General features: G+C 48.0%; 1 protein-coding gene across 1 annotated transcript; it reads left to right on the top strand.

Moving 5' to 3' along the window:
• Positions 1-941: 941 nt before the first annotated feature.
• ANKRD35 (ankyrin repeat domain 35) lies at positions 942-21314 on the top strand. Its single transcript, XM_070367025.1, has 14 exons — positions 942-1252; positions 6707-6837; positions 7891-7979; positions 8352-8416; positions 9247-9304; positions 9497-9567; positions 9869-9975; positions 10606-10790; positions 11421-11458; positions 11614-13629; positions 15484-15573; positions 15808-15873; positions 16970-17067; positions 17619-21314. Exons 1-13 carry the CDS (start codon positions 1214-1216, stop codon positions 17027-17029), a joined length of 3015 nt encoding a protein of 1004 aa, XP_070223126.1. The 5' UTR covers positions 942-1213; the 3' UTR covers positions 17030-17067; positions 17619-21314.
• Positions 21315-22828: the final 1514 nt, after the last annotated feature.

Below are 22828 nucleotides of genomic sequence, written 5' to 3'. Positions count from 1 at the left end.
ACACACAAGAAGTGTGTCACATACAAGAGGCATACTTTTTTAGGTGGGGTTGGCAGGACTTTAAAAGTTTACAGAAAAAATTTTTTTATGTCTTGAGGGGCCACCAAGTGTGAAGGACCACCAAGTGTGAGAGGAGATATTCCAGGGAGGATTAATCACCAGTTGGAAAGGGAACTGTAGATTAGAACAGCCTCCACATTAGGCTATTTGTGAAAGTAGTGAGAGATGAGACTTGAGAATGTAGGGTGTGGCTCCTAATAAACCTTGTAAATCACATTGAGAACTCAACTTTATTCTGTAGGCTTTCCTATGCACTTGAGTGTGCTCTCTTTGGATGAAGGAGAAGAGACAGGTAGATTGGCTGCAACTGACCAAGCACGAACTGCTGAGAATCTGAATTTAAAGGGCAGTGGAAACAGTGAAGACAGTTTTGTGAGTATTTTTGTGGAAAGAGATGCTAAAAAAAAAACCAAAACACCCTTCCTCTCCCTATGCCTTTTTCTAATTTAGAGATGTGTTAGGATATTAGGCCTGAAGCTCCCGTCTTCAGGTTGGGGTGGGTCATCCTGCTCAGTCCTTGGCTCGGTACCACAATCTCCTGCCGTTTCCAAAACGCTCTCTTCAAACCCTTTTTTGTGCCTGGGTTTTGGGCCGCGGAATGGAGGGAGGAAGCAAAGGTAACTAAGTTGGCAAAGGTCTCTGGATAGAATCAAATCGTCATGAGCGGTTAAATGCTACAGTTGCTAAGATCCGAGCAGACGCGGAGAACCTTGTGTTGGTGCTCGGAGGGGCGGGCCCGAGGCAGGGCTTGAGGGCGGGACCGCCGCGTGGAACTGCGGGGAGGGGCGGAGCCAGGGGAGGAGTTTTAGCTGGAGCCGGTGGCTTCCCTTTTGGGATTGAGCAAGTCAGAGCCGGGAGCGGGTTCGGCTTGGGAGAGCGAGGTTTGAGACCAAGCCCACTTCTCGGGCGGAGACTGCAGGACTTCGACCTCCGCAAAGGCCGAGCAGGGCTGGGCGAGGGGCGGAGTTTTAAGCCCAGCCCTCGGGTTCTAGTCTCTGATTGAACGCGATAGGTCTTGGGGCGGGTCTGGGGCGGAATCCCGTTCTGCATTTGACAGCTCTCTAACACAGCTGCAGCCGAGTCCTGTGGGTTCAGGAACCTGTGGCCCGGCTCTCCGCGCGTCCCCGTTCCCCCCGTGGCTCCGGCCCCGGCCATGAAGCGCATCTTCTCCTGCTCGAGCTCACAGGTGGCGGTATGTGCTAAAATGTCTGGGAGGCTGGGCATGGGGCTGGGGTCCAAGCCCTGTGGTGACAGAGTCCTGAGTCCCGACTCCACGCATCATGGCATTTTATCTCTATCCGTCTTTCTAGCTCTTCCACTTCCATAGTGCAGCCCTCCAGCCCTGCCTTCCTCAAGACCCCGTCCCTTAGCCTCTGACTTGCCTTCCTAACCTCTGCCCTCCCCAAGGTTCTTTCCCTTGACCCTTTCTTGCCCTCCTAGAATCTACACCCCAACTTCTGATATGTTCCCTGCAGCCCCTGGTTCTCTCGTAAAGGCGCTGTTTTCTACTTCTACCCTGTTTCCCAGTACTGAACTGCCATCAGGCGTCTGTCCTTTCCCCAGCCTGGGCTCAGCCCCAAGATCCTTTCCATCTCCCAAGTACCGCCCCACACTCCATTTCCCACCCTTGCTCTATCCTCACGACCCTGCTCTCCTCTATGGTCCTATCCTTGCTCTCAGTCCAACAAGTACTTGCAGCCCTCTGCCTTCCCTACCCCTTCTTCATAGTGTTCTCTGTCCTTGTCCCCATCTTACCCCATAACCATTTCCACTCCCATTCTCTCATCGCCACCACTGGCTCAGACAACAACACTCCAAACCTCTTTCCAGTTGGGACTCCCATAGCAGCAGCCTTCTCCTGTTCTCCCCCTTCAACCTCTGCCCGTCTCTGTCCAGTGGTGGTTCAGCTCCCCGATCTCTTTCTACCTGCTCTCTGTGGGTTAATCTTGCAGTCCAGTCTGGCCACACTGACAGGCACTGCCAGAGGAGGCACAGTTGCCTGGCTGCTCCCCAAGGAATGGGTAAATTGTCCGAAGATTCCACTCTGGCCAGTTCACTGCAGTGCCTGGTCATCAGACAGGTTCTTGGGTCAGTCAAGGCCTTTTGCCTGCTTCTTCCCAGAATCTTCCTTCATTCTAAACCCTCATCCAGTTGTTTAGGGCTCGTAATATGCTTCCTTTGACTTAGCTGGGGAACGGTGATGGTAAGAGAAGAAGAGGATAAAGTGGATTCACACTGAGAGTTCCTAGAAGTCAATCCCCTCCCTTGACTCCCAGAACAGAGGTTCTCCCAGAACAGGACACAGGGAGAAAGTCAACAGAAGAGAGTGGCTAAGGGAGGATATAGATGCTTCTTTTCTGAAGATCTCTTACAGACAGACCTCCTATCGGGGATGAAATTTTCTGTGGACACTGAGATGGTGGCTCATTTAGAAGTAATGTGGCCAACTACCTGTAGTAACATTGCTTAGCCTAACTTGACTTACTGTTATCATTCATTGAGCAAACATGAGAAATGCTCATCTTCTGCATGAGCAGGTCACAGAAATCTGAAAGCAAGCTATGAGGCAAGAGTAGGTACTCTGTTGAGGCCTGTTCTCATCCCGCTTACGTTTGCTTCCCCTTTAGTTTCCATGCATTAATCAACCAATCAAAAGGCATTATTGAATGACTATTAAAGGTACCAGAAACTGAGGCAACCCAGAGTGTCTTAACTCATGATGATTTTCTTATTCACATGGACTCTTCTTTAGTTACTGAAAGTCCTCCACATTGCTCTTCCCTTTCAGGTTTGTGGAGTCTGCCTCTCCTTAGGAATGGGGAAACTGTTTCATTCTTCCTGATGCTCCATTTGCTGGTCCATGCCTCCTTTTCAGGAAGCTGGACTGAACAATGGAGTGAATATTGAAACTGGAAAGCATCCCTCTGTCCTTCTTCATCCCAGCTCTACAGAGGTTTGGCCATGAAGAATTTCTACCCATTCTAAACTCTTAGTACAACAAGATTATAGGTAGCAAATTAGATGGATTTAGAACTACTTAGCTGGAAAAACAAAAACAAAAACAAAAACTGTTTCCTCAGTCAGGGTAGGGATCTAATAAGATTGAAAATAGACTAGTTTAAGCTGTAAATTGTTTCCTCATGAAACTTCCCCACACTTCTCATGATAAATTCCTCCACTCCCTGGGTGGCTAACCACTCCGAACCAGTTTGTCAGAGAAGTAGTGTCACAGCCTTCCTGACCACTCCCAAAGCCTAGCTTCCTAGTCATGGCAGAAGATTGCCCCTTTCCATCCTCTCTCCAACCCCTGGGTTCAGTGTACCCTCAGACTGAGATGAGAACTGAAGGATCAGTGCTCATTTAAAAATTAATCTAAGTCATCCAGAATACATATAGGAAGTTCAAGAAACAAACAAAAACGTAACTCCTATGAGCTCATTTTGTTTTAGTCCCAAGGAGTGTCTTCCATGTTAGCTTACTCTGCTTATGTAGGAAGTAAACCAGAAAATAGCTTTAAACAGTAGGCACTGAATCAGGTTAGAGAAGTGTCAATTGCATTTTATTATTTTTTTAAAAAGGGTTTATTTACTTATTTGGCTGCATCGAGTCTTTGTTGCAGCATATGGCATCTTTGATCTTTGTTGAGGTATGCAGGTTCTTTAGTTGTGGCATGTGAACTCTTCGTTGTCATGTGGGATCTAGTTCCCTGACCAGCGATCAAACCTGGGCCCCCTGCATTGGGAGCACAGAGTCTCAGCCACCGGACCACCATGGAAGTCCCTCAATTGCGTTTTAAAGATTGAGGGTCAACTCCTGGTTTCTACAGGGCAGCAAAACCATTTCCATTCATCCATCCTACACAGCGGTAGCCATTCTCTCTACTGTTGGCATGTTTCATCTTCATAGGACGCTCATGGGCACACAGCCAGAGATAAGAAGAGGCCGCAATTACTTCTACAAAGGCACCCCTAGTCTTGGCTACAGAAATACAAAGCTTATCCTTGTTTTCAAGTCTACTAATTAATTTGGTGATTGCTCCCTTGAGGCTGTGATGGTTATTCAGTGCCTCTTTCCCAAGGTGAAAAATAGACTAGATCTTGGAATTCAGATTCAGAGGCATCCTTCCATGTTTTTGTTTTTGTTGGCCACACCATGCAGCCATATGGGATCTTGCTTCCCCAACCAGGGATTGAACCCATGCCCCCTACATTGGAAATGCTGTCTTAACCACTGGACAGCCAGGGAGTTTCCCCTCTGTTCTTCTTCACCCTAGCTCTGCAGAGGTTTGGCCATGAAGAATTTCTACCTATTTTAAATTCTTCTTGGTATAACAAGATTATAGAAAGTAAATGGGATAGATTTTAAAACTATCTAGCTGGAAAGAGAATTATCTACATTACTAAGATATACCATTACCATCTATACAGCTTGACTATTGGCCAGAAGGAGCAAGAGCCCTTCCTCCCACTCCCCTGGATGGAGAATTCTGAGCCCAGGAACATCCAAAATGTGCCCAGCAAGTTTGAGAAGGATAGCGATTAGGACTAATGTTTATTGTGTACCTCCTATGTGACAGACAGAGCTAGGTGCCTTATATAGTGTTATTTTATTAGGAAACTGTGGTTCAGAGAAGTTGTTACATGCCTTAGTTCACAAGGATAGAAAGTGTTAGAATCATAATTTTAAACAGAGAACTTCAGATTGAGGTCAGTTAATGGTGGTGTCCTGTGGTGGAGGTGTAGTTCTAGCTCTCTGCCTTTTCTGAGGGTGACATAGCCCCCAGGGAACATTGGATAATGTGTTATTACATCTCAGTCTGTTGAGCAGTCATTTTGCTTATTTTGTCCTTTGAGAATTAACCTGCTTGGAGACTCTTCCTCTTGCCAGGATTAGTGTCTGAACGTGGGTGGCTTTACCCTGGAGGCGGTCTTAGACTGTTTATTTGAAAATAAATAAACCTTCCATAGCTCTGTATTAATATGACCTGGTGGTGAGAACTAAGATAGGGCATCCAGTGGCCTGGGTTCTAATCTCAATTTTACCACTATTCTGTGGTGTGCCCCTGGACAGTTATCTAACCTCAGAGCACTTCAGTTTCTTTTCTGTCAACTAGATAAAATAATATCAGCCCTAACTACTTTCCAGGAACGTTGAGAGGCTAATTGAAATAGCACTTAAAAGGGCTACGAGGAATTACCTCAGGAGTGTTACCTCAGGATCCACTTACCTTAGATAATTTTATGGTGTAGGCATTTAAAATCTTTCCTGTTCTTGATTAATAATTTGCCCTGGCTATGTAAACAGTATTTGAAAATGAGCTGGCTTCCAGAGACTCTATTTTTCCCCACCACCTCCTATAGCTTCTTTCTTGTTTCGATCACACCTTGTAAAATGCAATGTACCACCACCAATCCCCCACCACTGCCTGTTTTTTTTTTTTATAAGGATGCCGTATACTTGTAAGGCTTTTTACAGTTTACAAACAGATTTTATATACATTAGCTCATTTCATACAACATGTGAAGTAGTAATTAGTATCCTCATTTTATAGACGAGGAAACAGGTTAGAGGTGTTCAATGGCTTACTCTAGGTCACATAGTTGAGGAAGTGGTCAAACCAGGCCCTGAACTTAGGCCTGCTGACAAATATTCACCTAGGGCTCTTTTCACCATTCCACAGATTTCTGTATCCTTTCCTCCTTTCCTTTCTCTGGACCAAACAAGGCTTTTCTAGGCTTTTGGCTCTGGGTGCTTTTACACAGCTCTTTCATGCCCTGTAATACTTCAATTATTGTAATTACCCCACCACCTGAAAGAGTCAAGCTGGCATAGTAGAACAATGTATGCCCAGGTGTGGCTCTTGTCTGGAACAGCTGCTCTCCGCCAGGAAAATGAGGAGGGATGGCAGGGTGGAGGAGGGCAACTGTCTCTTCTGCCTCCTCCATAGCTGAAGACCTATCTTGGCCTTTTGGTTGGTGTTGCCAGGGAAGGGGAAGAGGGACTAGCCAAAGGGCCTGGGTATGAGAAGGGAAAAATGGAAACTTTGTGCTTCTCCTCCAAGTTTTGCACCCCAAAGCCAATGGGTAGAGATGGTATGGCTAGGTACTTAGGCTCCTAACTGTGACCCAAAGCTAGGTGCCCTGATTTCTCAAATATCTGAGAACAAAAAACAGAGCAGCACAGGGGGTTGAGAGGCAAGGTGAACCCAAGTCTGGAATGGTCAGTTTGGTTCAGTTTGCTCCAGCAAGCCCTAACGACCAAAAGGGAAGGAGTCAAGGCTAGGACTGCTCGGAGGCTGTGCATCTAAAAATAATCAAAATGCTGATTAAAAAAAAAAAAAAAAAAAAAAGACATTTGAAATACTAGCATTCAGGACTCAAACAATGATTTTTAATTCAGTACTCCAAGCCCCTTTTGGTCCAGAGCCGGCAGTAATTGGCAGTAGTCCTCAGTGGCATGTGAGTTGGTGAATATTGAACTGGCCCAACTATGAAGCATTCAATGACCTAGGGAGAGTGACTTGTGGAACACTGAAAGGACCTCAGGGATGTCCCTTTTCCCTTGCTTGGCCTCCTAACCATCTTTTTTTTCTTCCTCGGCTCTACCCCAACCTCTTAGATTCTCACAATGTGTTGTTCTGGTCCAGGTGGAGAGATGGAACCGCCGTGATCAGAAGCTGCTGGAGGCAGTGCAGCGGGGGGACGTGGGACGCGTGGCTGCCCTGGCCTCCAGGAAATCTGCCCGACCCACTAAGCTAGACTCAAACGGCCAGTCCCCGTAAGTAAGTCCTCTTGATCCCCACCTTGGTATGTGTGTCATGTTCAGTTGCTAAGTCGTGTCTGACCCTTCTGACCCCATTGATTGTAGCCCTCCAGGCTCCTCTGTCCATGGGATTTCCCAGGGAAGAATACTGGAGTGGGTTGCCATTTCTTTCTCCCCCTTGGTATGTGGTTCTCTTTAAAAACCTCAAACCTGAATATGATGTAAGACTAGGAAACATCTATAACTTCAGAGCCCTTTTTTGTCTTAATTAGCAAGTATATAAATAAATCTTCACTACTTCTCAAGTGCTGCACAAAGTGGGAGTAGAGATTGTCCTTGGGGTCCTTACACCGCAAGACCCACATCAGCAAAACTGACCGAGAAAGGAATAAAGCCATGAAATAAATGGAAAACTGAAACATACACTAAGTAGGGTATTTCTTCATTGCACAAGTTGGAGGGTATGTATGCTTGAGACACTAGGAGTACAGTGGTGGCCATGAGCATCATGTGGCTGGAAGAGGTGATTAGTACAAGAGGGATATTATTCCTTATCTCTGCCCAAGTCAGCCTGCAAATGTCCAGCCCTCTGCTCTGGCCCACTCTTTCTGTGACATTTCCAGTCTGCTAAGGGTATTGGGCTCAGAGTGACAGATAATTATGTGTTCCCTGGACACCTTGAGATACTCAGATTGCTTAAGACCCATAGCTCTTCTTTCTACCTTTGCTTATGGCCTCCTCTGACGTTATAACAGTAGGCCATTTACATAGTCTTCTCTTTCTCAGAAAGTCAGGCTAACAGAGCTTTCCTTTCTGCCTTTGGAATTGGCTTTGGGTTGATGGAGCATAGCAGGCAGGGCTTAGAAGATTCTCCCAGGTGGGGAAGATCCCCTGGAGAAACGAATGGCAACCCACTCCAGTATTCGTGCCTGGAGTATCCCATGGACAGAGAAGCTGACGTGGGGTACATGGGGTCACAAAGAATTGGACATGACTAACTGAGTAAAACTATTCCTCATCTTTATGAGGTCCCTTTATCTTTCTGCCTCCCGGCCTTGACTCTGGCAGGTTTCATCTGGCTGCCTCCAAAGGGCTGACAGAATGTCTGACTATACTACTTGCCAATGGGGCTGACATCAACAGCAAGAATGAGGACGGTGAGTTAGATTGAGCACTGGGCCATGCTGCTTGCTTTTCCCTTTATAGCAGCAGTGAGGGGTTGGGGTAGGGCAGTCCTGGGCCCTGCTGGGCATTCAGCTGTAGTCCCCCCTGCTTCTCTCCTTGTAAGTCCCAGCCAGCCTGCTTTCAGGGGTTCCCCTCCTTGCAAGCTGGGCCTACCTCACTCTCACTCCCACCTCCACTGTGGGTACCAGGCACTTGGGGAACAGGAATTTCTGGCCCCATGTGGCTGAGAGTTTCTCTCTCTAATCTCCCTCTGATTATCTGTGCGTCTCTTGCCTTCTCTCCCTGTGAGTCATCAGCATCCATGGGGCCACCTACTCCCTTTCTCTGCTTCTTTCTGTTTCTAGGAAGCACTGCCCTGCACTTGGCCACCATTTCTTGCCAGCCACAATGTGTCAAGGTCCTGCTGCAGGTAAGAGAGACCCCTGATACTACTCTTTTGAAAGGAAGAAGTGGACCCAGAGACTCCTGACTTTGTCTTGTACTCACCAGCAACATTTGGTCAAATGTACCCCTCACATCCCCAGTAAGAGAGCTGGTCATCTCTCATTCATTAATTCGTCGGTATTTATTTAATATCTGCTATGTGCAGGCACCCAGCTTAATGTTGCCCTCCAGGGCACATCAAAAAGCAGCATTGCCAGGCACTGACACCCAGTCAGTCAGTATGCGTGTATCGAGTTTCACCGTTGGCAGAGCCACTGTGGAGACTGACTGCTGTGATGATGGGCGGGTGGAAGGATGGCAGAGGTGTTCATATTAAACCCAAAGTCTGCTGTCTGTTCTTGAGGAGTTTGTAGTCTTGGAGTACAAAGAGAAATATACATGTGAAATGACATGTGGAAAGTTCAGAGATAAGCATCTCAAATTTCAAAAGGCCCAGTTCAACCAGGCCATTGTGCCAATGGATATTCTGCTTTGTTCTTCCTAGCTCTTTCCAAGATTCTCATTTATGATCCTAAAGTACCAGACATGGACTCAGGCGTTATTGTCCTTAATGTGTTTATTTACCTATAATCTGATTTTTCTTAGGCCCTAGGTTTATCAACCAGGGCTGAAGTTCAAGGCTGCCTATAGTCTGCAAGGAATAAATTGGACTTGCCTAGTAGTTGGCCAAAGCCATGATCCCTCTGCCCCTCCCTATAGTATGATGAAAGCTGGTCATACAACAGATACAACAGGGTGGGAGATGACAGTGTTAACACCATGCTCCATGCTGCTTCCCTTTGTGACTGTTTGCAGCATGGTGCCAATGAAGACGCTGTAGATGCAGAAAATCGTAGTCCATTGCACTGGGCAGGTGTGTGCCAGGGGACTAGTGGGAAATGGGGCTGCTGGGACCAGAAGGTGAGGAGGGAGGGGAGAATAACGTTTGTGGGGGAAGGGCAGGCCAGAGTTAACTGCTGAAAGGGTTGGAGAGGGTCCTGCATCATGGTCTGAGAGGTGCCCTTCTGGCTTCTGCTTAACCCAATCATCCTGTAACCCTCCACAGCCTCCTCTGGCTGTGCCTCAAGTGTGCTCCTCTTGTGTGATCATGAAGCCTTCCTGGACGTCCTGGATAATGTGAGTGTTGGCAGGGCCCTATATGGTGAGGCTGCTACTTTCTTTGAAGTTAATTAGCCAAGTTCCATGACCAGGGGTTGTGAGGCACCACCTCTTCTTCCTTCTCCCTCGCCCCTCCTCCTTTTCCACAGAGAGGTTAAGGCTTATCTTCTGGAGAGTTTCCAACCCTCTGAGAAGGAGTATTTAGCCCCAGGATTGGCGCTTTTGCCTGGAGAGGTGTGGGAACAGGGGAGTTGGTAGGACGTCCTGAAGCCCTGGTTCCCCTGTCTGCTCATGAACCCCATTCCCACAATCTGTGCAGGATGGACGTACACCCCTGATGATTGCCTCGCTGGGTGGTCACGCAGCTATCTGCTCACAGCTGCTGCAGAGAGGTGCCCGGGTCAATGTCACCGACAAGAATGACAAGTGAGCCCTCTATCATCCCATCCCATATCCCGACCCTGACAATCTAAAAAGGAGCCACTGGGCAAAGAGTGTGTGTGTGTGTGTGTGTGTGTGTGAGATGGGGAGATTGGTCTCTGTTTTCTTGGGAACCTCCTTCCTTCCCAGTGGTGGTTCAGAAGAGCCCTGCTTGGGCTTCACTGTTTTCCTCTTGGTGAGTTAAGAATGTTTTCCTTATACTTTCTTATTCTACTGCTGCCAGTGCCATCCTTCTGGCATAGATGACTCTGGAAGTAGAATTAATACTCCTGGAACCACTATTTTAATTGACTGGCTTTCAACCTATGTTCTAAGACATAGAATCTGTTTACCCAGTAAAGAACTTATATAGAACCTCAACATATAAAGCAGATGAAAATGGAGCCCCTCAAATGGGCTCCCCGCTTTCTGATGTCACAGTTCCTGGAATGACATCTGAACAGGTCTGGTCTGGCCTAATGCTTTGTCACTGACTGGTGACAGTCTGTGGTTCTCCTGACCACACTGAGTGAGAGCTGACCTTGCAAGTGGATTTTTATTTTTTGTTTTTTTTTGAAACCAGGACTCCAGGATGTCATGAGAAAAGCCTATGCTCAGATTTGTCTCACCCCACAGATCGGCTCTGATCCTGGCCTGTGAAAAAGGCAGTGCTGAGGTGGCTGAACTGCTCCTGAGCCATGGAGCAGATGCGGGGGCAGTGGACAGCACGGGGCATGATGCTCTGCATTATGCCCTACGCACACAAGACAGGCCGCTGTGGAGGCTGCTGCGGCAGGCCCTGAACCGGCAGGGCCGAGGGGGTAAAGCCAATCCGCTTTTGTGACTCCAAGATGCTCCTTGATAGCCTTAGAATCCAAGAAGCTTCTTAGAATCCCATTTGTTTCCATGGAAACAATCCATGTGATAAATAACTGTCACTTTAGTGGAGAATTTACTTATTTATTGCTTCTGCTATGAGATGACTCCCACTTCCCAAAAGCAAGGTCACAAAATTCTTTAATGCAACCTTGTCTCTCCCTGAAGGCAACTCTGGCTAGCACTGTTGCTAGCATTTATGAGTTGTAATTGTACATCTGTTTGTGTGATTTGATGGTCAATCTGTCTCTTGCCCCTACTATACTGTAACCCCCTCAGATAACCTCCTCTGTTTTGCTCACCATTGGCTCCTGGTTTCTACCTATAACAGTGCTTATTGGCACAGTGTCCAATACATAAATGAGTGAAACAAATAAATGAGCCAACATATCTCTGGGACAGGGAACCAACACTGATGGCTACTTAGGGATCCATCAAATAGAGGTGGCTTCTGGCACCAGAAAGACACGCGTGGTTAAGGATGAACACTGAGGGGCCACTCCTTTCAGAGAAAGTCTGAAGCTAGATTGTGGGCCCTGTCTCCTCTCTCATTTCCCCCATGTCTTTTCATGTAGGTCAGGGGCCAGTTCAACACCTGAATCCTGCATCCCAGGTAAGACCCTAAGCACCTCCTCCTTTTGCTTCTGACCCACCCCAGTCTTTCCCGCTGGGATGTCTCCCAGGCAGGGATCATTGGGGCATCGAGACAGTCTAAGAGAAGAAAGGCTAGCTGCCTGGGTTGATGTCACTGTTCCTTTTTCTACATAGACCTCTCCCTCTGAGCCTCAGGTGGGTGCTCCACCTAAGAGCCCATGGAGAGCAGAGCCTGAGGAGGAGCAGGAGGAAGAAGAGGACGAGGATCCATGTTCAGAGGAGTGGAAGTGGAAGTATGAAGAGGAGAAGAGAAAAGTTTCTCAGTTGGAGCAGGAGCTGCTGCGAAAGACGGAAGAATGCAAGGCTCAAGCTACAGCTTACCTGGGCCTGGAGAATCAGATTCAAGAACAGGTGCGGGAGCTGGGGCTCCTCCTGTCCCAAGAGCCCAGAGCTCCAGAGAACCAGGGCTCTAGTCTCCGGCATGGAGGAGATGGCATGGAACAGGGTTGTGCCCTCAACCTGCTGGCTAAGCACATACAAGAGCTGAAGAAGCATCAGCAGGCCACAGCTGCAGCGGTAGCCAACCCAGTATTAGCTTCCAAGAAGGCTGAGGATTCAGTCCCAGGGGAGATCCAGTATGAAACCCAGGGAAGGTCCCAACCAGAAGAACAGGAGCCACCCCAGAGCCCAAAGTCTGAAACTGTAGGGAAAACCACGGGACAGCAACTGACCAACAGTGATGGGCAGGCCCTTCGCCTTGATCAGACTGACCAGCTGTTTGCTGGCCGGAAGGAGAGGCCCCAGGCTCCAGGGTCTGAACCCACAAGCACAGTGGCTGAGCCAGTGGGCACAGCAGCCATGAATCAGCTCCTGCTACAGCTGAGGGAGGAGCTGGCTGCGGTGTGGCGAGAAAAGGATGCAGCCCGGGGGGCTTTATCAAGATCCGTCTTGGAGGGAGCTCTGGGGACACCCCGGGCTGAGGCTGCAGCAGCTGCCTGGGAGAAGATGGAGGCCAGGTTGGAGCAGGTGCTGGTGAGACTGGATCGAGCAAAAGCAGGATTGCAGATGAAACCCAAGGCCCCTGCCCAGGAGCCCAGAGAGGAAGCACCCAAGGCACTCCCAGGGACCATCACCCAAGAGGATGAAGAAAAGGAGAAAAGGGTCCCCGGGGCCCCGGGAGAGCCTCTAGGGGCTCCTGGAGGGGACCAGATGCCAGGAGGAGGCCAGGCCAGGGGACAGCTGGAGAAGGAAGTGTCCGCCCTGAGACTGAGCAACAGTAACTTGCTGGAGGAGCTGGGGGAGCTGGGCCGGGAGCGGCAGCGGTTGCAGGGGGAGCTGCAGTCCCTGAGCCAGCGGCTACAGCAGGAGTTTGTGCCCAGGCCGGAGGCGCAGGACCAGCTACAGCAGTTGCGGAGGAGTGTGGGGCTGCTGACAGATGAACTGGCCCTGGAGAAGCAGGCCACCGAGAAGCTGCGGAAGCGCCTGGCCTCCCAGAACAGAGGCCTCCAGGGGCTGTGGGACTGCCTGCCCCCAGACCTGGTAGGCCAGGGGAGTGCACGGAGCGCAGCCGCCGAGCCCCTCGAAGACCTGCAGGCCTGCATCAGTGCCTTGGTGGCCAGGCACCGCGAGGCCCAGCAGGGGCTGGCTCGGCTGGAAGAGGAAAACCAGCAGCTGCGGGGCTCCCCTTCCCGCCGCGGGGAGCCAGGCGTCTCCTCAGAGGCCTCGGCCTCCCCGCAGGTGGCGGCTCTGGAGCAAGACCTGGGGAAGCTGGAGGAAGAGCTGCGGGCCGTTCAGGCCACGATGAGCGGGAAGAGCCAGGAGGTCTGGAAGCTAAAGCAGCTGCTCTACCAAGCTACTGAGGAAGTGGAGGAGCTGAGGGCTCGGGAGGCGGCCAGCCTGCGGCAGCACGAGAAAACTCGGGGCTCCCTGGTGGCCCAGGCCCAGGCTTGGGGCCAGGAGCTAAAGGCTTTGCTGGAAAAGTATAACACGGCCTGCCGGGAGATGGGTCGGCTGCGGGAGGCGGCGGCAGAGGAGCGGCGCCGGAGCGGGGACCTGGCCGCGCGCGCCGCGGAGCATGAGCGCCAGGCCAGCGAGATGCGCGGACGCTCCGAACAGTTCGAGAAGACGGCGGAACTGCTCAAAGAGAAGGTGGAGCATCTCATCGGGGCTTGCCAGGACAAGGAGGCTAAGGTGAGCAGGCAGGCCAGCCAGCCGAAGGGAATATCAGGGACGGTTTCTGCGTGCTTAGGGTCTGTGGCCCTGAAACTGGGGCTTCCCCGGTGGCTCAGCGGTAGTGAATCCGCCTGCAATTCAGGAGCCGCAGGAGACACGGGTTCGATCCCTGGGTCAGGAAGGTCACCTTGAGGTAGGCATGGCAACCCACTCCAGTAGTCTTGCCTAGAGAATTCCATGGACAGAGGAGCCTGGCGAGCTACAGTCCACGGGTCGCACAGTCGGACACGACTGAAGCGACTTGGCAGGCACGCACAACTTGAAACTATCTTTGGCCAGTTAGATGAATAGCCCAAGCAGAACCAGTCAGTTGCAGGGACCACACAATGTTCTCCTGGGTCTGAGGGGGTTTGGGGTTGAAAATTGGAAGTAAGGTATAAATTCAAGAGAGAAGGGAGCTTAGGTATTAAAACTTGGGACTCAGGGTTCTGAAGCTCCCCTCTCACCTCAATCAGAGTAGGTTCTACAAAAGAGTTTCATTGGCAAAGAGGGTGCCATGCAGAGGAAAAAATTTGAAAACCATTGTGTTAGATACTCGAGTTTCCTAGTGATTGCTCCAAAAGTGAATATAAGTATATATTTCTAAAAGACATGTTTTTATGAATTCTAAAAAAAACAATTTACAAATGAATTTAGTAATTCTAGAACTGCTTGTGCAATGAGTGAGTTCAGACTTATTAAAATTTGTGTACATGATCAAATTTAGAAGGATTAAAAACTATAGGGAGTTACATTTGACAGAATATAAAGTACATAAATGTAGAAGGAACGTTATATAGAATAGGAATCAGTGTGGGCTGGGGCTAATTAAAGAAGGAATTTTATGTTGGTGTTGAAGATGATTAGACAAATGAGCAAAAGAAAATAGTGTAGTGGGCTCTTAATTGAGATTGTCTGCATTTGAATTTCAATTTCAAAACTAACTGATGGAGGGGCTTCCCTGGCGGGCCAGTGGTTAAGAACTGGAGCTTCCACTGCAAGGGGCACAGGTTCAACCCCTAGCCTAGGAACTAGGATCCTGCATGCCATGAGTGGCCAAACAGAAAACAAACAAAAAACCCAAACTGATTGACCTTGGGTGAGTTATCTAAGCCTCAGTTTTCTCATATATAAAATGAAAATAATAACAGTTGTTATGAGGATTACATTAAATAAGATATTACATTTAAAATACTCAGAAAAAATTTTGGCAAATGGCTGCTGCTGCTGCTGCTAAGTTGCTTCAGTCGTGTCTGACTCTGTGCGACCCCATAGACGGCAGCCCACTAGGCTCCTCTGTCCCTGGGATTCTCCAGGCAGGAATACTGGAGTGGGTTGCCATGGCAAATGGCTAAACCCAGTAAAAGTTAGCTACTCCTGCCATTCCTGCCACCATTCCTATTACAGCTGGTTATCATTAACTGCATTTGTGTCTCAACCTCACGAACCACAAAAACTCATCTCCATTTCCTTCAGTGGTCAGCAGCCAGAAGTCAGTCAGGATTCAGTAAGGAGCTAAGAGTGTGGACTGTGAATTCAGACAAATCTTGATTCAAAATCAAATCTTGATTTCATCACTTATCAGCTGTGTGATTTTAACAAATTACTTAACTCCGGCTCCTTATCTACAAAACGTGAATGATAATACTTCCCTCAGAGAAGTATTGTTTTTCTTAGAAGAGTTGTTTTGAGGATTAAATGAGACAATGTGTGTAAAAGCACATGGCAGATATTAAATACCCAATAAATGGCAACTGACCTTGACTTTGAGTGGTCCTGGGGTGGGAAATGACTGGGGCCTCATTGATTCCCTTCATTTCCTTTTGGCCTCAGATCAAGGAATTGTTGAAGAAGCTGGAGCAGCTTTCAGAGGAGGTTCTAGCTGTTCGGGGAGATAATGCTCGCCTTGCTCTACAGCTGCAGGTATGTTTGGTCCTCGGGAGATGGGCACTGCTAGAGAAGAGCGTGCAGAATGGCAGTGATGTGTCTGTGGGAGAGATTCTGGGGATCCAGAGGCCCGGCCAGGCAGTGGTCTAGGCTGAGGCGCTCAGGGGCCAAGGGAGCCCACCTGCCACAGCTGATCCCTTCCCTTTGTTGTTCTTCATGCTTGGGGGAGGAGGGTGAGTCACATGACCTCCCACTGATGCTCACTCCTAGGATTCCCAGAAGAACCATGAAGAGATCATCTCTACCTATAGGAAGCATCTGCTGAATGCTGCTCAGGTGAGCCTGGGGGGAGGTAGAGGCAGAGAGCTGGGCAGGGGGCATTGCATTTGGCGCCTCTTCTCTTAACTGCAAAGACGTCATCTCTCAGAAAGCTGGACTTTAAATGTTCCAGTACCAGGTTTCTCGACCTCATGAGGCAGATCAAGAGTATGAGGCAGATCAAGAGTATGAATGTGAAGGGAAGAGGTGTTTGCCCCTCCTTTCCAATTCTCTGACTGACTGAAAGGCTTTTTCCTGTCCCTATGCCCTTTCTTCGGAGAAGAAAGAAAGGCTTTTTCCTGTCCCTATGCCCTTTCTCTCGCCTGGAAAAGCCCATGGACAGAGGAGCCTGGTGGGCTGCAGCCCATGGGGTCTCGAAGAGTCGGACACGACTGAGCAACTTCCCTTTCACTTTTCACTTTCATGCATTGGAGAAGGAAATGGCAACCCACTCCAGTGTTCTTGCCTGGAGAATCTCATGGACAGGGGAGCCTGATGGGGCTGCGGTCTATGGGGTCACACAGAGTCAGACACGACTGAAGTGACTTAGCAGCAGCATGCCCTTTCTTGGGGAGTTTCCCAGGTGGCGCTAGTGGTAAAGAACCTGCCTGCCAATGCAGGAGATGTAAGAGATGAGGGCTTGACCCCTGGGTTGGGAAGATCCCCTGGAGGAGGACATGGCAACCCACTCCAGTATTCTTGCCTGGAGAATTCCATGGACAGACGAGCCTGGTGGGCTACAGTCCACGGGGTCACAAGAGTCAGATACGACTGAAGCAACTTAGTACACAGAACATGCCCTTTCAGTTTCCTCCCAAGCCAGCTTATCCCTCACCAAGGAAGAAGAGGTGGGTGGCTTGCTCCTTTATGAGGAACAATAATAACTACAAAGAATTGAACATTTATTTTTGTACCTGGTGCTTTGCTCCGTATTCACAATTGTAACCCTCACAGCAGTCCTGAAAAGTCAATGTCATTATCTTCCTTGTGAAGATTAGGAAACAGCTATGGAGAAGTACTACTAAGTGAGGGCACATAGTAAGTTGCATTCTACTGCAGACTCTCCCTCTCATGTTCTGTTCATCTCCTTTTGTTTCTTTCCTGCCACCTACAGGGCTATATGGAACAGGATGTGTATAATATCCTCCTGCGAATCCTCAGCATACAGGAGTGAGGCAACCTGTGTCCTGAAGAATATGGGATCTCTCTGTTGTGAGTTATGGGCTCAGGGTGATGAGGGAAGGAGCTTGGGAGAAAGGGGACTTAAGGATGGGAATTGGAGTCTCCTTTTGCCCCAGGTGATAGCTGACACTAGGGAGGTAGAGTGGGACATATCTTGTGGGGGCATAGACTGTTTGAGGTGAGGTCACTTGAGAAGACATGATATGGAGAATGCCTGGGTGCAGTCAGGAGTCAGCGAGCAGATAGACTGAAGGGGCCTGACTTATGGGATAAGAGATGGGAAAGAGGAGCTGAGTGACTTTCCTAGGGTCTGGGGTGGAGAGAAGCCAGTGAAAGATGAGTGGTGGTGGGCCAGCGATGCACGGTTGTTTCCTAGAGTGGGATTCTGCAGATTCCGGAATCTCCTTCACTCCCCACCACTCATTCAAAGTGTAGTCATCCTCTCTCTTTCTCCCGACCCCCAGGCAGCTGGCTATCTTCTCCAGTCCGGATAGGTGAGGATCATTAGCCTCTTGGCATGGGTGGGAAGAGACTGAGGGTATAGAAATGTGTGCATTTCATCCTTGAATTTCCTTTTTCAGGGAACAGAGCATCCTGGTTGGCAGAGGCTCCATCAGGCTGTGGTGGGTGGTGGGTTTGCCACTGGAGGTGGTGTGGGTGGAGCTTCACCTGACATTATGGACCCCAGACCTGAGAACCCGAACCCTGGAATCAGCATGGTTGACATCAGAGGAGGTGTGGGTGGAAGCCAGCTCTATGGAGAATAAAGCGGGAGGCAGGATGGTGTTGGGTGTCATTGTTTCTTCTAAAAGGGGCATGGGGAAGGAATCTTTTCATTCTTTTTTGATCACAAATGGCCCTGTTAAATAGCTGCTTTCAAACTTTGATTATGATCCAAAGTAAGAAATACATTTTACATCCTGTGTGTACATACCTGAAATAATATTTACCCTTATTCAGTTCAGTTCAGTCACTCAGTCGTGTCCGACTCTTCTTGACCCCATGAATCGCAGCATGCCTGGCCTCCCTGTCCATCACCAACTCCCGGAGTTCACTCAGACTCACGTCCATTGAGTCAGTGATGCCATCCAGCCATCTCATCCTCTGTTGTCCCCTTCTCCTCCTGCCCCCAATCCCTCCCAGCATCAGAGTCTTTTCCAATGAGTCAACTCTTCGCACGAGGTAGCCAAAGTTCTGGAGTTTCAGCTTCAGCATCATTCCCTCCAAAGAAATCCCTGGGCTGATCTCCTTCAGAATGGACTGGTTGGATCTCCTTGCAGTCCAAGGGACTCTCAAGAGTCTTCTCCAACACCACAGTTCAAAAGCATCAATTCTTCAGCGCTCAGCCTTCTTCACAGTCCAACTCTCACATCCATACATGACCACTGGAAAAACCATAGCCTTGACTAGACGGACCTTTGTTGGCAAAGTAATATCTCTGCTTTTCAATACGCTATCTAGGTTGGTCATAACTTTCCTTCCAAGGAGTAAGCGTCTTTTAATTTCATGGCTGCAGTCACCATCTGCAGTGATTTTGGAGCCCAGAAAAATAAAGTCTGACACTGTTTCCACTGTTTCCCCATCTATTTCCCATGAAGTGATGGGACCGGATGCCATGATCTTCTTTTTCTGAATGTTGAGCTTTAAGCCAACTTTTTCACTCTCCTCTTTCACTTTCATCAAGAGGCTTTTTAGTTCCTCTTCACTTTCTGCCATAAGGGTGGTGTCATCTGCATATCTAAGGTTATTGATATTTCTCCCGGCAACCTTGATTCCAGTTTGTGTTTCTTCCAGTCCAGCGTTTCTCATGATGCACTCTGCATAGAAGTTAAATAAGCAGGGTGACAATATACAGCCTTGACGTACTCCTTTTCCTTTTTGGAACCAGTCTGTTGTCCCATGTCCAGTTCTAACTGTTGCTTCCTGACCTGCATATAGGTTTCTCAAGAGGCAGGTCAGGTGGTCTGGTATTCCCATCTCTTTCAGAATTTTCCACACTTTATTGTGATCCACACAGTCAAAGGCTTTGGCATAGTCAATAAAGCAGAAATAGATGTTTTTCTGGAACTCTCTTGCTTTTTCCATGATCCAGCGGATGTTGGCAATTTGATCTCTGGTTCCTCTACCTTTTCTAAAACCAGCTTGAACATCAGGAAGTTTGCAGTTCATGTTATTGCTGAAGCCTGGCTTGGAGAATTTTGAGCATTACTTTACTAGCGTGTGAGATGAGTGCAATTGTGTGGTAGTTTGAGCATTCTTTGGTATTGCCTTTCTTTGGGACTGGAATGAAAACTGACCTTTTCCAGTCCTGTGGCCACTGCTGAGTTTTCCAAATTTGTTGGCATATTGAGTGCAGCACTTTCACAGCATCATCTTTCAGGATTTGAAATAGCTCAACTGGAATTCCATCACCTCCACTAGTTTTGTTCGTAGTGATACTTTCTAAGGCCCACTTGACTTCACATTTCAGGATGTCTGGCTCTAGGTGAGTGATCACACCATCGTGATTATCTTGGTCGTGAAGATCTTTTTTGTACAGTTTTTCTGTGTATTCTTGCCACCTCTTAATATCTTCTGCTTCTGTTAGGTCCATACCATTTCTGTCCTTTATTGAGCCCATCTTTGCATGAAATGTTCCCTTGGTATCTCTAATTTTCTTGAAGAGATCTCTAGTCTTTCCCATTCTGTTGTTTTCCTCTATTTCTTTGCACTGATCACTGAGGAAGGCTTTCTTATCTCTTCTTGCTATTCTTTGGACCTCTGCATTCAAATGCTTCTATCTTTCCTTTTCTCCTTTGCTTTTTGTTTCTCTTCTTTTCACAGCTATTTGTAAGGCCTCCCCAGACAGCCATTTTGCTTTTTTGCATTTCTTTTCCATGGGGATGGTCTTGATCCCTGTCTCCTGTACAATGTCACGAACCTCATTCCATTTACCCTTATTATTTCTTTCCTTTTTTTTTTTTTTACCCTTATTATTTCTATTCTATTCTATATTCCATCAAAACATATTGGTTACATCCACTAATGAGTCAAGACCCAGTTTGAAAAACAGCATTCTCACAGTTGGAAAAACAGCCCTCTGTAAAAATGGGTATTGACACTCCTCCTTTCTCTAACATCTGTTTCTTACTGACTGAACAGCTCTAATCTTTCTACTTTGGGACTCCTCAGTCCACTATCTTTTTTAAGAAGAAGAGATTGAGAGACCTAGATTTTCTTCAGTATGTACAGTCTAAACTATTTGATCATATGTTAGACTAGGTATCTAGATTTGAGGTGCCTGGTCTCATGAAGTCACTGTTTTTTGTCCCAGGTGCAAAGAGGGTTGAAAAGTCTGATTCCTGGAAACGGGATGAAGGGATACTCAGCTTTGGCTTCTTCCCTCCAGTTCTGTCCTCAGACTGATGAAAATGTATCTCTGGGTCACTTCCCCTGGGTCTCCGCCCCTTCCCACCCCTCCACCAGTCAGACCGCTAGGTGAGAGGGAGGCGGTCAGTTACTCAAATATCTGAACTGCGGTTCGGTGGCCCCCACATTGATCCCTCCCAATTCCTTCTCTCAGCCCGCCCCCTGCTGGGTTACACTGGGTCAGGCGGCAGCGGTTTGGCAGTAAAAACTGACTGGGCTGAGAGAAGGGTGGGGAGGGGCTGTCGTGGAAGACCGGGGGCCATGCAGGGCTGCAGAGCCTGTCTCCAGGGTTTGGCCAGGAGAAGGGGAGCTATGTAGATTAGGTCCTAGAGAAGATGAGGTCAGTTTCAGGGTTTATGCGGATGGACACAGGACTGCTTTAAGGTTGGGAGAATGAAGAGGGGAGGAACTGATGGGGAAAAAAAGGGTGCAGCTGCCAAAAGAGCATCAGAAGGTCAAAGTCATTTCTATTAAGGGGAACAGAACTTCTCTTTTCCTTCCTGCCCTTCCAGTTACCACAGAATAGAAAAGGAATATTACATTCCTTGTTGTATATGCAGTGTGGGTGGGAAGAATGAAGAGACTGCTGAGAGAAGCGTCCAGGGACGGGGAAATCATTTTGCTAAGTTCGAGTCAGGAAACAGTTCTGGTAATGGAAGTCACGCCTTTGGCTTCCTCTGGGGTTCCTGGAAGTTGATCCCAGGATGGCTGAACTGTGGGAATGGTCAATGATGTTAAAACACAGAAGTAGAAACTTCTCCAGCCATGGGTCTTCCTAAGCAGTCTCCCTTTATACAACCCCATAAACTGTTACCCCAACAACTCAAGCCCTGAAATTTTCCTTGATTTCATAAATAAATCTTTTTTTCTCAAAGTAACCCTAGTCTTAATGTTCCTGTCTTTCCTCCTGGACTGTCTCTTTAGTAGAACTTCAGTAGGGACTTAACTGACTATTCCTGCTTCACTTCTCTCTCCTTCTCCAGATGGGGTGTATGCATGAGAGGAGGTGAAACTTGGTGCGCCCTGATGGGGTTTGAACCCCTGACCATGTTTTTGAATGCCCTCGATCTGAAACTTGGTTCTGATGTGCAGTTCACCTCCTTTGTCTGGTCACATAACTTTATTACACTGATGTGAAGAGGGTCTATTAAGTGCCAGGCACTGGGGATAGAGAGAACTTGCAGGTAGGATCAGACTCAGGAGCCCTGGTTCCTAGTTCTTTGTTATCCTATAGGGATGCTAGAACTTAAAACTGCAATGAACTTTTTTTTCTCCCCTTGTGAATTTGTTTTTCTTGAGATATAGGGGATGGGTTGGGGAATATCTCCCTGAGTTATGTCCATCAGGGAAATGTCCATTCTAATCTCCTTGGGATAGCTTTTGGAACTTTTTCTTGGAGCTGCTGCTCTTGCTACTGTTACAGAGTCCAAGTTCACTCTGCTTGCCACATGACAGGCCAAGGACTCTGAGAGACAAGATGTTGAGGCAAGGAATTTTATTTGGAAAGCTGGTTGATCCAGAAGATGGCAACATCTCAAAATAACCATCTTGTTCTGGGTGTGGATACCAGGTTCTTTTATGGATCAGAGATGCGGGGGCAGTGGTAGGTGAGGAAACAAAGTAAAAAAAAAAAAAGGCCATTAATTTTGCAAATATCTCCTAGAATGGCAAGCCTCAGGCAAGGGGATGTGTTAATTTCTTTCTTCTGCAATTTACAGGTGGACAAGGTTATGAACAAAGGCACTTTCACTTAACAGTGAGGCAGAGGGGCAGAATTCTCTGAAGTAGGACTTTATGTATGATTATAATAACAAAAACAACGGAAAGCAAGTCAAGGAAACAGTTCCAACATGGAGTCAGAATTGACTTCTCCCTGCAACACTACCAGCAACCTCTTCAAGTGCTGAGCAGCTCCTCCTTGGAAGAGCGTTTCCTCTTTTTCTTGGGGATTCAAATTAACTATTATAGGAGATCCCTCCTTTATTAAATTACTAGCAATCAAGGTAAGGTTGAGTTTTTTCCTTTATATTTTTACAGCTTTATTGAGGTATAACTGACATACAATAAGCTGCATGTAAAGTGTACAGTTTGATCAATTTTGACATATTTATATACCCATAAGGGGCTTCCCTGGTAGCTCAGCCAGTAATGAATTCGCCTGCAACGCTGGAGACCCCAGTTTGACTCCTGGGTCAGGAGGATGCCCTGGAGAAGGGATAGGCTACCCACTCCAGTATTCTTGGGCTTCCCTGGTGGCTCAGACAGTAAAGAATCTACCTGCAATTTGGGAGACCTGGGTTTGATCCCTGGGTTGGGAAGATCCCCTGGAGGGCATGGCAACCCACTCCAGCATTCTTGCCTAGAGAATCCCCATAGACAGAGG

The sequence above is a fragment of the Bos mutus genome, chromosome 3 (assembly GCF_027580195.1).
Source record: "Bos mutus isolate GX-2022 chromosome 3, NWIPB_WYAK_1.1, whole genome shotgun sequence".
Taxonomy (NCBI): Eukaryota; Metazoa; Chordata; class Mammalia; order Artiodactyla; family Bovidae; genus Bos; species Bos mutus.
Note: the sequence above shows the minus strand (reverse complement) of the source record. Positions and strands in the feature narration are given on the sequence as shown.

Excerpts from the sequence above, each read along its gene's own strand:
- ANKRD35 (XM_070367025.1), top strand. The coding sequence starts at position 1,214 with ATGAAGCGCATCTTCTCCTGCTCGAGCTCACAGGTGGCG. Across the intron at positions 7,980-8,351 it reads CAACAGCAAGAATGAGGACG|GAAGCACTGCCCTGCACTTG; the intron begins GTGAGTTAGATT and ends TTCTGTTTCTAG. Across the intron at positions 9,976-10,605 it reads GTCACCGACAAGAATGACAA|ATCGGCTCTGATCCTGGCCT; the intron begins GTGAGCCCTCTA and ends CTCACCCCACAG.